This window comes from Giraffa tippelskirchi, chromosome 7 (genome assembly GCF_054371585.1).
Source record: "Giraffa tippelskirchi isolate mGirTip1 chromosome 7, T2T-mGirTip1v1.2.pri, whole genome shotgun sequence".
Lineage (NCBI taxonomy): Eukaryota > Metazoa > Chordata > Mammalia > Artiodactyla > Giraffidae > Giraffa > Giraffa tippelskirchi.
The window spans coordinates 46,630,895-46,646,652 of record NC_137281.1 but is presented as its reverse complement, the minus strand read 5'-3'; the positions used below and the strand labels follow the sequence as shown (position 1 = coordinate 46,646,652).

The 15,758-nt window shown below is 61.6% G+C and overlaps 1 protein-coding gene across 12 annotated transcripts in view; it reads right to left on the bottom strand.

Annotated features, from left to right (window-relative positions):
• CBFA2T3 (CBFA2/RUNX1 partner transcriptional co-repressor 3) overlaps positions 1-15,758 on the bottom strand; it is a 77,748-nt gene that overhangs the window by 10,610 nt on the left and 51,380 nt on the right. For 3 of the 12 annotated variants that reach the window (XM_081511936.1, XM_081511943.1, XM_081511940.1), the window contains exons 2-5: positions 10,108-10,254; positions 7,054-7,131; positions 2,606-2,847; positions 2,422-2,511 (exon numbers count right to left, since the gene is read on the bottom strand). In XM_081511936.1, the coding sequence (XP_081368062.1) occupies positions 2,422-2,511; positions 2,606-2,847; positions 7,054-7,131; positions 10,108-10,254 (557 nt within the window). Of the gene's footprint in view, positions 1-2,421; positions 2,512-2,605; positions 2,848-6,075; positions 6,153-7,053; positions 7,132-10,107; positions 10,255-15,758 lie in introns of those variants that run through there. The other 9 variants (XM_081511937.1, XM_081511942.1, XM_081511941.1 and 6 more) reach the window with 4 other exon arrangements.

The following is a 15,758-nucleotide window of genomic DNA, read 5'->3' as shown; positions in this document are numbered from 1 at the left end:
GAGCTGCAAGAAGCTGTGGTTCCTCCCATTCCTCATGTGAGTTAACTGGTCCAATCCCACCTGGGGAGGTGGGTGGTCACACCCCAGGGACCCGAGAGGGGACTGGGAAATGGGGGTTTCAGTTACCCGAGGGCAGAGCTGGGTGTGAGCCTGGTAGACCGGATGCAGCTCCTGCCTCTTTCACAGGAGATGGCCCAGGGGGCCACCACGCAGGTGCACCATGGTGGGCCTGGGAGGCCATCAATTCACTGAAAGGCGCTGTCCTTGCTACTCCCAGGTCTCAGGTGGGAAAACTGAGGCCCCCCCAGCAGGCCAGCACACCCTGCAGGCTCCCCGTGGCACTCTGCATTCTGAAGAGGTCAGGGTCCTATAGTGAATGAGGGGCAGGGGAGGGGCACTCCCCGGGCAGGGCTCTGGCCGGTGCCTTGTTCACAAGACTGAGGAACAGGCCTGACTTGCCCAGAAGCCCCATGTCAGGCAGGCAAATGGACTCTGTCCCTGACAGCACCTTGGTCTAGGGCCCTGGGCAGGGCCACGGGCATTCAGTGTGGCCAGCACATCCCTCACCCCAGTTGCCCGTTACTGGGAGGGCTGTCAGGGCACCAGAGTCCTGACAGCCCCATGGCCATGCTGCGGGCAGAGGGGACATCAAGGCAGGTGGTGCCAGGCTGGGTGTGTCCCTGAGAGGAGGCAGGGGGTGGCCGAGTTCAAGGGGCAGGGGGCTGGTTGGGTAAGAGTGGGGATGTGTTGTGTTTTCCCTGCTCCTGGATAAACGTGGGCAGCTGACATGGGGGTCGGCATCTGCTGTAAATATCTGATCTGACAGAAGAAGCAGGCGCACGGTGTCCCCAAAGATGGGGAGTGAGGAGTCAGCAGTAAGTTGAAAGGAGGAGCGGGAAGGGTTCCTGATGAATGCAAACGACTGCCAGATGGGGAAGCCTGGGCCCAGCTCAGCGTGAGCTCAGCAGGGTGTGGGCGGAGGGCAGGAAGGCGAGTGGAGGCAGCGGATGTGGAGGCGTGACGTGGGGTCCCCTCAGAGCAAGGTGCGGGCCTGGGGCACAGCCTCCGTGGGCCAGGGGGCTTGGAGTCAATGGATCCTGGTACCCCGCCATGAGCGGGGGCCTCTGTTTCCCCGCCTGTTAACTGGGCACAGTGGCAGCATCTGCGCCGCCCCCTGAGGGCTCCCAGGAGCTCGGCGGGGGCAGCTGCAGAAGAGTCTTGCAGGGGACACCTATCTGCAGAACCCCTGAAATCCCCAGATGAATGGAGGCTCTCCGTAAGCGGGACTCACCCGGCCCAGGACCACAGGGGCTAAGCGGCAGGGTCAGGGCTTGAACCTGAGCACATCTGCTCTGGCCTGTCCCCTGGAAGGCAGGCCCCACCGGGGCAAAACGCGCATGGAGGGATGAATCCATGGCTGTGAGCCTCACTGTGGCCCAGGAAACAAGAGCCCAAAGTGGGGATGTCAGCCACACTCAGGGTGGGTGCTTCCCAAGTGCGCTGTGGAAACTGATCTGGGGAGATGCAAGAACAGAGGCACCTGTGGTCAAATACATTTGGGGAGCACCTTGTCTCCGCCCCCTCTGGGACATGTGTGGTGCTCACAGGGGAGTGAAGGCCCTGAGAAGTCCTGAAGGGCAGATTGGGTCGGACACTGTCTGTGCCTACACTCCTCCGGATTTTGTGCACAAGCTTTATTCGGCACTTTGTTCAATGCAGATTCTGACTCTGGGGTCTGGGTGGGGGCCCGGAAGCCCGCATTGCTCACACGCCCTGGTATAGCTGCCGCCAACCCAACGTCAACTGCTCCTGCCGAGAGGCCCTGGTCCACTGTTCATCTTCCCTGATGACCACATGGTGGCTTCCCAACTGACACCCACTCACCCATCTGTCTGCTCATTTATGAGCCCGCGGTCTGTCCACTGTCCCAATCCCCTCACTCCGTTCCAGGCACAAGGCCACAATACAGCAAGCACACCCCCCCCCCCCGCCACCACTCCCCACCTCAGGGCCTTTGCAGGCCCACCCCTGCCTCAGGGCCTTTGCAGGCATGCTCCTTGCTGCCTGGAAGGTTCTGCTCCCCGCTTTCCTCCTTCGTTGAAATGCCCCCTGCCTCTAGCTCCACGGAATCTGTGACAGGTTGGCTGGCACGTAGCAGGTTCTCAGAACCATAGCTATTGAGAGGCTGAGTGTCCTGGCCACTAACTGCAGGACTGGTCCTGGGAGCTGCTTGTCAGAGCCTGGGGTCAGGGCAGGACGGCTCTGGCCCAGCAGCGGGTTTGAAGCAATCAGCCGACGGGTCAGCATGGTTCTCCCGGTGGGTGGGGGATTAGGGTTTTGAGGGTGGGGCTGATCTAAGCTGGTGGAGGACAGACTCAGGCCTCCTGGGGCCTCAGGGTGGGGAGGAGGTTTGGTCCCTACCTTCAGGAAAGGGATGACAAACGGCCGCAGTGGGAAGTTGGTGGCCTCCTGGAGCTTGGAGTGGAACTCCTCGATGGTCAGCGTGGAGTTCTGGGGAAGAAGACGCTTGGCTTCAGCCTGGGGAGGGGAGGGCAGAGGCTGAGGCTGGCCCGGCCCGGGGTCACCACGTCCCCACCCGACTTACCACGAGCCCCAGCACCAGCGTGCGCACGCGCTCCCCGATCTCTGGGGAGATGTCGCTGCCGAACTGCTGCAGGGTGGCCAGGAAGCGCTTGAGCTTGCTGAGCTGCCGGGCCCCGCAGGCTGGGGGCAGTTGCTGCGTGGACAGTGCGGCCGTGCACGAGGTGGCTGGGCCATTGCTGAAGCCGTTGGGTGTGGACGGGGCGCCGCCGATGGCCGTGGGCGAGTGGCTGCTGCCGTTCATCACTGCGGGGGAGGGGGTGAGGATGCAGCAGAGCGCCATGGGCCCCACAGACACCCTTTACATACATGCAGACGGGGGCCCCGGTGCAGGGAGGAGCCCAGCGTGGCCGCCCTCCAGATGTGCCCCCGCTCAGCTGTCCTTCGGCCTTGCTTTGGGCTGTGCAGTCAGGCCCTCTATACCCAGAGACACCTGGGCCCTTCCGCTGCCTGGCACCCACGCATCTCCTGTGAACAGGTGGAGGGGTTTCCCTTCCATCGGGATCTGCTGGCTCATCTTCTCACTCTCCCGAAGGTCAATGACCCCCACACCTGCCACGATGGCCCCAGGCTGTGTCCCAGCACCTACACAGGCCCCACTGCCTGCATGAGGGCCCCAGTGCCAGGCTGATGGGGCTCAGGGTGGGCCAGGGGAGCCTGGACCCCAGGACAAGCTGGGGTGGATGCTGGCAGGGGCTGCTGCATGGTGGACATGTATGCCCATGGGCCCTGCTGTGTATGGAGGACAGGCTGGTGACCCAAGGGGTCTTTGATGAGCTTGTGCAGGGCCCCGGGAGCAGCACAGTGGTTCCCAGGGTGACAGACACTGGGGTGCTGTGAAGTGGTCCTGGGGCAGGACTGTAACCTCAGGGGAGCCCATCCCCAGGGGCAGGGAGTCCTCCTGTGCCTGGCCACCTGCAACCTGCCTCCTGGCCTCAGAGCCTGCACAGAGGTCAGGGGTAGAGGGCTCCCAGGCACCTTGATGACAGGGGAGGGGGCTCTGGACATGGACACCTCTGGGAGTCCCGCGGCGCAGACCATAAACTCAGCCGTCACTCACACCTCCGCAATCTGCTCCTTCAAGTTCGCACACTCGGCCTGTTTGTGCTTGCCCGCCAGCTCCTCCCTACATGACCCTCCCCCTTACACACGCCCTTCATTCCCCATGCCCTCTCTCCCTTAGCATCTTTGCACGCACATTCACACAACATACCAAATACACGTACACTCATGCTCGTATACACATGTATAGACGTACACACAACACACACTCATGCTTGCACACAGGCCTATATGCACCACACACATGCACACATGTAAGTGCATGTGGACATAGTGCACACCCCACGTGCACAAAGATGTATGTATGCTCACACACATGCACACAGACACCACAAGCATACTCCCCCATACACACTTGCACACATGTGTACACCTGTGTGTGCACATAGGCATGATGCAGTGCAGCCCCACAGCACACACACATGCATGCCCACCCACAGCACACACTTGTGCACACATGCACAGTGAACATGTGCATGCCAGCATGGCACACACATGCACGCACCTGCACGGCACACACACACCAACACAGTACACACACACACACACACATGCCCACAGAGCGCACACATGTGTGCGCCTGTACAGCACACATATATGTACACATCTATACCTCTCACTCGCTCTGCTGTGGTTCCCAGCCCTGGCCCTGCCCCCACCCCTGCCCCCAGCGCCCCACCCCCGGGCCTTGTCTGGCTGGGTCTGTGCAGAGGCCGTGCGCCCACACCTCATGGCGGGAATTCTGGGGGTGCTCAGAGCTGCTGCTCCCTCAGGGCTGCATTTCTCTGAGGCTCCAGCATCCCCTGGTGATGAGGGAGCAGGAACCCCTTCCTCCACAACTGGGACATTGCCGGGCTCGGCTCTGGGAAGTGGCCCCTCCAGAACAACCACCTATAATCGCTGTTTACTTGGCCACCTTGGACGGCAGGCGTGTCGGTTTGCCCCTCCAGACCACGCAGCCCTGCCATCCTGCCCTGTCTCTGGGGGTGACCTCTGTAGACTGTCTTGGAAGGGCAGCCTGGAAGGGCAGGAGCACGTGAGGTGGGGCCACATGCCTGCCCCTCTGCCCTGGGCCTCGGCTCTCCCAGGGCTTGGCTCTCCAGGTCCTGGTTACTGGCTCTGTCTGCCCCTGCAGGCCCAGGGGACACAGCTCCCTCTGTCTCCAGGTCCCCTGGGCTCTGGAACTGGCCTACTCTGTTAAACCCAAGTCTACTGTCTGGTTGGCTCCGCCCACATCTCCAGCTTCCATGATCCCTAGCCTGCAGCAACACCTGCAAACACTCTCCTCCCCTCACTGAGCAGCAGGTCAGGGACCACCCCCCTAAATTTACAGATGGTGGGCCTCACAGTCCCTGCGCCCTGCACACGGTGTTCAAGGTTGCCTTCTGCCACCAGGTGCCCCAGCACCATGTCGCTCTTCAGCGGCAGGCTGACACAGCCCTGCCCCCCAAGTGCCCTAGTCAACAGTGGACATCCCAAACCAGCCCAGATGTGCTGTGGGGGTGAGACTTTTTCCTGGCCTCAGTTTCTTCATCTGTAAATGGCTCTTGGCCCGAGCCAGAGGTGGGGTCTCAGGGCCGGGAGGATGGTGTCTGGCCCCCTCTGTCTCTTGCCCCTGCTTGTAGAACACAGGTCATCCTTCTCCTACCAGAAGGGGCTGGAAATGCTTGACCCGACTGCTTTCACGTGCTGAGTGATTGCTTGTCCATAACCGGCCCCCACTTGACAGACGTCTGGGAACCACTGATTGAAGGCTAGGGTCAGCACCAAAGCAGACGTGCCCCCTGCGTGTCCTGAGGAGGGCCGGCTGCAGGCGGGGGGCCTGCTCTGCCCCTCGGCCCTGTCTTCCACTTGGCCCTTGGCGCTGCTGCTCCCTCCACTGGAGACGCAGTGCAGGTTGAACTCTGTTTGCCCCCTCTGGGCTGGGGGACCCTAGGAACCCTTTCTAGAACCCACAGGTGACACCCTAGCTCGGGGACAACCCTGAGGACAATGTGCCTCATTCCGGGGACTTCCTCTTGCCCAGGGAGGGGTAAGCTCCAGACACAGACAAGAAGGGCCCTGTCTCTCACCCTCTCCGAGGTGTGTCCCGGGATCTGGGGACGAGAAGACCCCACAGTTGTGCTACTTTTCTCTGTCACTGCAGAGCTCCACTGATCCCTCGGTGGACACCAACACACACACACACACCCCGACTGGGACTGATGACAGCCACTGGCGGTCACCCAGACAGGCTGGAGGTGGCCTGCTGCACGGGGACCTCACCGCAGCGGGGCCTCCTGGTCAGTCGCAGCAGAGCTGGGCCGTCACTTGGGGTCTGGCCTTCCAGGAGCTTCAAAGACCTGTGGCTGTCCCTGACGCCTGGGCCCCCGCCCGGCGGCCCCTGGCCCGACCTCCCTGTGGCGCCCTTACCCGCTGGCCCTCGGTGCCTGGTCCTCCTGAGGCTGGCCTGCCCTCGCTCGCCGAGTTCCCTCCCGGGCTGCCGGGCAGTCTCAGCAGCTTGCTAAAGAGACGCCGAAAATAACCCCCAGCCACAAGTGCTTTCATTCCCACAACAGGTGTGTTACTAAGATAGACCACACGTGTCCCGGCTGAGGTTTTTGGGGGCACAGAGCAGCACCCCCATGGCTCCCCCAGGCCCAGAGCCTGGGCGGGTTGGGGGGAGCTTAGGATGAGGCATCGAAAACAGCCCCTCCCGGCAGCCCCGCACCCGCCCTTGGGCACCATCCTCCTGGCCACACAAAGCACCCAGGCCTGGCAGTACCACAGCTCCATAGACACACCGGGCACCAGACGAGGCCACACACCTGGGCTTACATCGCTGCACGTGCAGGCTGACACACTCCCAGCATCACCCTGCAAGAACCTCCCCTATGGCACCAGCTGCGGCTCAAGCACTGTGATGGGAATGTCCACTGGTGACCAATACCTGTGGAGCACCCTGCATGTACCAGGGACTCCCATCACGTGACTAGCAGCACCCTGGGGCTCCGTGTCATTGCCCTCAGCGCCGGGCCCATGACTCCTTTTCTACAGGAGGGTTCCCTGCCTGAGGACATAGTGCCTGGCAGGGTAAGAGTGGGGTCAGCCCTGGGAGAGGCTGCGGACTTGCTACTGGCATTCGATCATCCTGCAATTCTGGGTTCCGCCTGATTCACCCAGTTCTGAGTCGGGGAGACAGGGGCTCAGAGAGGCCATTCACCTGCCCAAGGTCACAGTGTGTGGGCGGCAGGGCTGGGGACCCCGCTGCTCAGCTCTCCTGGTCTGCCCCTGGGCCCTTGTTCCCTAAGGGAGGCAGGCCTAGCATGGCAGATGCAGGGGGCGCAGACAGGGCGGTGGGCACTGGGCGAGGACCTCTGGGAGGTCAGTGTTTTTTGTTATTTTACTTACAGAGACAGACCATAGACCATTTTAAGCAGCCATGAAAACGGCCGTGGGGCAGAGACATCGCAGGCCCGTCCTCTCGATCTGTAAGCAAAATAAAAAAAACACGCTGTGAGGAAGGAGGCTGGGCTCTGGACCATGCCCGGGCGGGTGTCTGCAGCCGACCTCTCCCCTGCGTCTCGACAGCGTTTGGGGGGGTTGGGCCTCTGTCACCACCTAGGGCCGGTCCACTCCCTTCTCTGGGCCTCGGCTTCCTTGTCTGTGAAATGGGCAGGTCAGGGATCTCTTAGGGCCACTTCTGGTGGGAACTTCTGGGGCTTGGCTGGAATTCTGGCTCCTTGTGGGCATGAGTGGGACATGCTGGCTCTTAAACAGCTGTTTCTGGAAGGTGCCTGGTGATCCCACTTGGCACCATCCTCAGGGACCTGGAGCCCAGGCTAAGGGGCTTGGGGTTTCCATCGACAGATAAGCCAATGGTGGTTCCAAAACAAAGGCCAGGTCTGAGCTGCCATGAAGGGTGGAAGCACCAAGCAGGAAGAGAGATTTGATTTGTCTGAGCTGAGTTCAGTGGACAAAAGCCACAAGGAGAAAAGCCATACCACCATAAACAGAGAGTGTGCTCCCTGTCACAGGGGGTAATCAAGGGCAAGATGGAGCGTTTGCCCCTTAACAGTCCTCCCAGCTGCAGAATAGCTCCTCACATCCCTCCCCAGAGTTCTCTTGGCTCTCCTGTCACCTTCCTGTAGCCACATCACAGCTTCAACTCCAAAATAAATTTGTGCCCAGGGCAGTCACTGGGCAAGAAAAACCACAGCCCTCAAGCCTTGGCTCCCAGTCAGTCCCTGGTCAGCTTGGCTTGCAGGTCGGTCCTGGGGCAGCGAGGGAGGTTCCTGGCAGGAATCCATGGGGAGTGCAGAGGATCTGTCTACTCTGGGCACCACCAGCCAGGTGCACAGATGAGATGAGATGTTAACCTCATGGTAACACCCTGCTTTCAGGGAATTCTGAGGGTTAGGGAACATACTTGAGGCCACCCCAGAGGCAGCCTAACACTCAGACAAAATCTCCCAGCGGCCCGAGGGAACTAGGTGTCAGCTTAGAGAAGAAAGACCCGTTCTCTCATAACCTCCATGCTCTGAAGAGAGCTGGAACCCCGGCCAGAAGAGATGGACCCCACACCACACACGGGCCTGCCACTGCACATCTGTTCACAGGCCCGGTGGCATCTGACTCCAGCCCCATCTGCTACCTGGAACATCTGGTTCCCAGACCAGTGCCTTCTGGAACATGGGCTCCTGGACTGAGAAGAAAAGCAGGCCATAGAGCCACGCCCACGAGGATCGGAGACCCTGGCTCGGAGACCCTGGCTCGGAGCCCTTGGCCAGACCCTCCAAGAGTCCACTGGTCTCTCCCGCTTGGAACCGGACAACAGTGTGGGGGCGTCATCATCCCAGGGGGACCTGCTGCTGCCCCGTCAGGAAAATTCCTTTTCCCGCCTGGGCTACACGGACACCCTGGGCTGCACGGATGCAGGTGAAATTCAGCCAGGCTGGAGCCTCCCCTCTCTACCGGTGAGGCTGGACGGGGTGGCTGCAGTCAGTGGACAGAGATCGGCCAGCTGTTCAGCCCGAGGTGAGGACTGACTCTTCCAGAGAAGAAGGAGGGGTTACCGCTGGCCAGAGTCCGCAGGAAAGAACAGTGAGTGAGCAAAGTCTGGCCACCTCTGGCCCCTCCTGTGCAGCCAGTGCAGGCCAAGCACCCAGGACAGTGGACAGCAGGGACCTGTCTTGAGGCAGGAGGCAAGTGTGGGGACATGGGCTCATCCCAGTGTCCATCACGTGTGGGGACCCTGGCTCAGACTGACCCTGCTGGGGAGAGATGCTGGAACTGTCTGTGCCAGACAGCCCTGTGTTCAGGTGGCCACACCTGGGAACAGGTGGCATTTCCCTGTTTACCAGCAGAGACCAGCATCCTGCAGCAAGGGACCCAGCTGGACCTCTCCTCCAGATGGGAGCCACTGCCTAGCCTCTGATGGCAGCACCAGCACCATTCACAACCAGGAACAAATGGAGCCAGGCTGGAGCCTGGGCTCTGGGAAGAGACATGGACCCCAGTGAGCAGGATGGGGCCTGAGGAACCTGTGGGTGGCCAGGGGCCGCCAGGCTGAGGAACTGAGATTCCTGCTCCAGAGAGGGGCTTCATTTGGGTCCAAAGCTTGGAGAAGGGAGCCCCAGTGTGGGGCTTTCTGACCTCTGAATATGTGGACGAGGAGGCACGTGGATCGCCCAGAAACACTTAGGACACATTGCTGAGCCCCCGATCTTAGGGACAGGGAATACTGTCCCCCACACAAGCACAAGCCAGGGGTCTCCTTCCCAACTGCTCCGACTCAAAGGCCCAGGGCTTCAGGGGTGGCTGTGGACTCTGCAAGCCCACCTATACCTGCTGTGTGCACCAAGATGCTCAACCATGGCCCAGTGTCAGTGAGGCACCACCTTGGGGTATGGTTTGCCTACCATGTTGCAGGCAGCTAAGGCCCTGTGGACCCAGTTCCTGGTCCACCCACACACTTGGCTCAGGACTGGCCGCAGAGCTCTCCCAAGGCCAGAGATGCCTCCAACTGCCCCTCCAGGGGGTGCAGGCCAAACAGGATTCGCCCACATGCAAGTAGTCTGCTGTGTGACCATGGAGAAGTCCTCGTCCCTCTCTGAGCTCCAGTATAGCAGCTAACCTTGATGGAAGGCTTACCGTGTGCCCACCACGCTGAGAACTATTAACTCACTGGTCCTCACAGCAGCTCTGTGAGGCAGGGCCATGGCCACCCCTGCTTTCCCAATGAGAAACGCCAGGCCCAGAGAGGTTGAGAACTTTGCCCAAAGCCACACAGCTGCCAAGTAGAAGAGCTGGGGTCTGAACCATAATGAGATCCTCCCTCTCAAAGGCCCAACAAGAGGACGTTTACAGGTCCAGGTGAAAGTTCGGACCTCAAACGGCTCGAGTGATCCCCCAGAGGTGACTTACCCCACCGCCCCCTTGAGACCCAACCCTGGGGTTACTCACTTGTGTGGGGCGTGAAGGAGGGGTGTCGTGTGGCCCCCTGGGATGCAGCAGGCAGCGGGGGTGGCATGCTGGGGGGCGTGGCCCGGGGTTGAGTCTTCACCTCGGCTGGGGAGTCGGGCATCGCGGTGGCCTTCTCCTTCCTGTCTGCTGTGGGCGCCACCGGGGGTGGGGGACAGGAGAAAGAGACAGAGAACAGGTGAATCAGACCAAGGGGTAGAGGGATTGGCACTGCCCAGGCCCACCTGGTTCCTGGGTGAGGCCCCAAGCAGCTGGAGCCCAGGTGGGGGACACTCTGCCCACAGTCCACCCCAGAGAAGCCCCAGGTGTGCTCACAGGTGGCTGGCATCCCACCCACCTGGGATCAGACAGCAGAGTCAGCCCATTTCAGGTACGCTGGAGGGCGTAGCTTCGAGAACCTGGGCAGCCAGAACAGGCCTGGGGTTCTCATTGTGGGGGTGGCCCTGGGGAGCTTGGGATTTCTCAACTGCAGACCAGGGAGTCGGGGGGCACCCCCTGAGGCTGTGGTGCCCCCAATTGCTCAGTCAGCAGCTCTCCCCACCCCCATTTCTGATTTGGCAGGTGTGGGGCCAGGCCTGAGACTCTGCATTCCTAATAGGATCCTAGGAGAAGCCCCCCTCGGAGATGCCCTAGCACTATCCATCCTAGAGCAGATGCTAAAAGGCATGTCTGGGGGTTTTCCCCAGGGAGACTGGGAGGCGGGAACCTGTATTTTCACCGTTTCCTGGCCCAGGCGACCCCTGGGACCAGCCAGGCCAAGGACACATTCGATTTCAGGCCATTCTAGGCCTGGGCATCCAAGTGTAGTTCACAGAGCAGCAGGTCCTGCCCTGGACACTGTGTCAAAGATTCCCGCCCAGTCTGATGCTCTGCTAGGAGTCAGGGGTGTGGAGAAAGGGTGGAGATGGGAAGGAGAGACCCTGGCCTGACATTCCCCTGAGCCCCTGGGCCCACAGAGCAGGCCCTGGGAAAAGGCCTCTGGGTGACTGACCGTCCACACGAACCCGAGGCAGCAGCTGCCCAGGTATTCTCAGCTGGGGGAGGGGGCGAGCCTCTGGGCCACCCCAGCTTAGCGTCAGCCAGCATCTGGCGACCACAGAGACCTGGGAGGGTGGCTATGACTACAGGTGGGCGTTCTTGCCTGTTACAAACTGGCCCAGCCTGTGCTGCCCACCCCCACCCCCGCCACTGCCCATCCTGCTAATCCTGATGGGGTCTCACTGGGGACCAGGGGTGACGGGGCTGGGCTGGACACCTGTCAACCCATTGACTTCTTCCCCTCCTCCTCCAGGGGTCCCACGTGATCTCGGCTGCCCGCCTCCATGGGTGGTGACAGTGACAATAAAGTGTTTGTGTCCCAGACTGAGCAGACCTCCTTCCTTGCCCCCACGTCCTCCATACTGGGAGGAGATGCCCGCAGCACACCGGGACCCCTGGGGTGGGAGCAGAAAGCCCCCTCCTCACTGGCCCCATGGTAGGGGAAGCAGCCGGTCACCCGCAGCCACCGGGCCGCACAGCACCTGCTGTGCCCTCAGCTGTCCCCCCCATGCCGGGCGCCCTGCCCCCCGCCGCCGCCTGTCAGGAGCTGACGGCCGGGCACACGTGCGTCGCAGCTGTGAGGGCCTGTCAACACCATGCCTGGCTGTAGGGCTGGCGGCCAGTCTCCAGTGACAACCAAAGAAGGCAAACGTGGCCAGCACCATGGGCCCTGGGCCACCCCTGCGGGGTGCAGCCCTGCCTGTCCTGGCCAGCCCTTCATCTGACCAGGCCACCCTGGGGCAGGCGGTCCCACCAGCAGGCTGTCCAGGGAGGGTACTCAGGACGCCAGGCTGGGACGCTGGGGACACGACCTGTTTCAACCTTTCCAAGCCCTTCCACGCTGGGGCTTCACTGGAATGTCATGGGTAGAGCAGACCAGAGACCCCAGCTCAGGGGGCATAGGGGAGGGGTGGACCAAGCGTGCCTGCATTGCACGGAGCCTCTCACCCATCCCTCGGGTGTCTGCAGGCCCTGAGGGCGGTGCCCCAGGCTGCCCACCTATCGAGGAGGCAAGCACGCACTTGGCAGGTGAGTCATGGCTCCTGTAATCCTCAGGAAACCCAGCGTGGGGAATGCTGCTTCCAGCCCCGTTTTACAGGCACAGCGAGGTGCAGCCATCTTCCTAGGGCACACAGCATGTATGCGTCCCTGCAGGGCATGCGAGTTCACAGGGTTTCAAGGACTGGTTTGCATCAATGCAAACTCTCCTTACAGGAGAGGAATCAAAGCCGGGTGGATGGAGGCTGCAGATAGGGGCTGCATCCCCACCTCCCACGCTGGGCCTTGGGTCCCTGGGCTGCACACGGTGGGGCCACGGGTGCAGGAAGCCTCACGTATGTTGAATCTTGTTTGAGACTGGCTCTATTGCCTGCTGGCTGTGTGACATAGGGCAAGTCACTACACTTCTCTGGGCCTTTCTACTCCTCTGTAATGGGTGATGGTGAGATCTCAGTGCAATCAGAAATGGTTTATGAAGCAAAGCGAGTGCTGGGACCCTGCTCTTGAGGTTGCCCTCGGCCCAGACCCAAAGCAGAGCGTGACAGAGGCCCTCAGGGAAGAGCAAAGGTGGTATGAAGATGGCGAGGAACAGAGCACAAAGCCCGGAGGGAGCACACGGGCCTCTCTCTAGTCGTGCAAAGAACCCAGACGAAGCTGGTGGGCAGTAGGGAGCCCGCGAGGGTGTGCACAGGCATTGCCTCTGCCACCTGAAACCCTCAGCAGCTTCCAATGCACGTGGGGCTCCACAGGGGCCTACCCTCAGCCCTTCTCTCACCACACCCATTTCCTTGCCCACCCCTACACCCAGAGCCCCGGTTCCGAGCGCCTGCCTCCCCCCAATTCTCCTTCCCTCCTGGGGCTTCAGCTCTGACCTCACGTCCTCAGAAGAGGTGCCCTATGTGAGGGTCTTTGGCTCCCCCGGAACGTGATCCCCTCTGAGATGACCCTGCTTCCTGACCATACCACCCCGCCAGGGTCTCTGGCTGGGCTGGCACTTCCAGAAGGCCAGCCATGCACATGCCGGAGGCTGGGGCAGGACCTGAGAGTGAGGTCCCCGCTGGGCAGCCCTCTGAGAGGAGGGGGCTCCCTGCTCAGTGCCTGGAGGGGGAAGGTCACGGGTCCTGGCTGCCCTAGCCCCAAGGTGGGCCGACATGGAGGACTGTGGATGCAACCACAGCTCACCCCGGATGCTCACCCACCTCAGGGCTGTCCAAGCGAGGACAGTAGGGTGTGAGGGGGCTAGAGGCTCACCCTCCGGATGAGTGGCCACCTCTAAGCCAGGCTCCTCGTGTCTACACGGGCACACTTGTCACCCACCTCCCGGGGTGCAGCATGGGTCAAAGGAGATGGAGAAGCATGCTTAGCAGAGGGCACGGCACCCACCATGGTCGCACCATCATGGTGGCAGCTGTTAATTGCTGTTATTAATTACTGCCCTCTCTCCACCTCTGCAGCCCCGAGCTGCGTGTGGAGGAGCCAAGCCTGCCCGTCTGCCAGCCTGCATGGTCTGAGGGCACATGGCTAACAAACTGCCAGATGGGCAGCCTCAGTCTCCTGAGCGTCAGCCTCCTGACCAGCCCCCAGCCCCTTCCAAGGCCCAAGACCCCCGAGGGCTCTGGCACAACCTGACTGCCCATCTGGCCACACCATAGGGCCACCCAGGGGGGACCCTGAGCCCATAAACCAGCGTGAGCAGGAGCTGGCCAGGTTGTGGGGGCCAGGGAGGGGCCCACTGCAGGGTGCTGAAGGCCAGGAAGGGGGCAGCTCCCGCCTCCATGAAGATTCCCGAAGGTGCCAGCGTGGTCGGCTGGGCACAGCTCCCAGTGAAGTCCAGACTCCACCCAGAAGCCTGAGCCGGCCGCGTGGGGCCGCTCTCTCCCCTCCCCTATTCTCAGGTCCTCCACTCTCCCGGATCCACTCCCAGGTGTCCCAGCCCCGGGGGATCCGGGTCCTGTGCCCTGCACGTCCATGCAGCCTCTCGTTGCACCCTCATGCCCTCCCCAGAAACAGCTGTCAGTCCCTGTGCCTGCCTGTGAGAGACATCGGACATGTCCGTGGGACACCTCCCTGGCTCGAATGGTCCCCCCACACCCACTCTGGGTCTGTTTCCCCACTCCTGACTCTGAAGTCATTGGGGACCCTCAGCCCCACAGACGCCCCCACCCAAAATCAGGATATCCCCTGCACAAGCCCCCTTTTAGGGAGCTCTGACTTAGCAGGTCAGTGAGGGGGCCCTGGCAGCTGGACCTAGGTCTAGCTTTAAGTTCCTTCACTTTTATAAGATTAACATATAAATAACAGCTCCCAGGCAAGGGCTTGGCACGTGTGCCATGCACATCAGCGTGCCCACTGAGGGTCCCAGGGATGACTGTGACCTGGAATGCCACGCCCTATGGGAGGACTCACTGTGTCTCCACAGGGGCCCCCATTAGACCCATTTGTGGATGGGGAAACTGAGGCTCGGGGAGGGCAAGTGTCTTGTTAAGGGTCTCAGAGCCTGAATCTGCGGCAGGTTAAGTGCAAGGACCATCTTCCCACCCCTGGGCTCTCCCTGGATGTCAGAGCTCCAGGGGGGAAAATCGGGGTGGCCTTGGCATCCCTGGGCCTCCGCTGGCCCCATCAGCAGTCAGAGGCCATAGTGTCCACAGGACCCCATGGAGAAAAAAGTGGGAGATGGGGCGGAATTGGAGAAGACACGTCTGGGCTTCTCCGTGACCAGGGTCCCTGTCAGTTCCTCTGGAGTCCGCACAGTGCCTTGGCCAGAACAGCTGCCCTTATGCTGTTGTGTGTTGGGGGGAACTCTTGGGGTGGCGGCCACTCCCCCGGGGTCCCCTCCCCGTGTGCTCAGGGGGCAGGGGTGTGCCGAGGGCCCAGCCAGGAGTCTGACCCTCCCACAACGTGGGAGGCAGCCTGGCTCTGCTCCATCTGACAGACAGGAAACAGGCAGAGAGGGTGACCCGCGGAGCTCACATAGCTGACAGGGGGCTGGAGGTGGCCTCAGGGTCCTACCCACCCGAGACCTGCTGCTCCCTCATTCACTCCTCTTTGAACTGTCCGTCCCCGAATCCCGGAGTGTGGGCCCCCCCCCCCCAGTGTCCTGATGTCCGGCTGTGGTGCAGGAGCTGGAGGGTGAGAGGGGGCGGCCTGCTCGGTCGCAGCCCCACCCACAGCCCTGGCTCCAAGCCCTCGAGAACATTCCCAGACCCGGGCGGTGCTCCCCAGGCCCCTGGGGACCCTGTGTATTTCCCAGACAGTGGCTCCAGTTCCCACTAAATGTCACTAACCCGTCGACAGAGGAAGCCACTCTCCAGGGCCGGGAGGAGCCGGTGGGAAAGAACACGGAATGTGCCGGAACAAGCCACCCCATCCATCATTGTCTCTGTCCGCTTGTGTTCCCAGCCCACCCTGCCCAGCTGAGAACTGGCCACAGCCCTGCGCTCCCAGCCCTGGGGTTCTAGAACCCTCCACAGGAGGGGGCCCTTAGCATCAGCACAGCCCATCCCCCATCAGGGCTGTTGCGGAAGCAGGGGTTGCTTTGGTCTCTCGTGGTCTGACTCTGCCGTCACCTCATCTGACCCTCACAAAAGCAGCAGGAA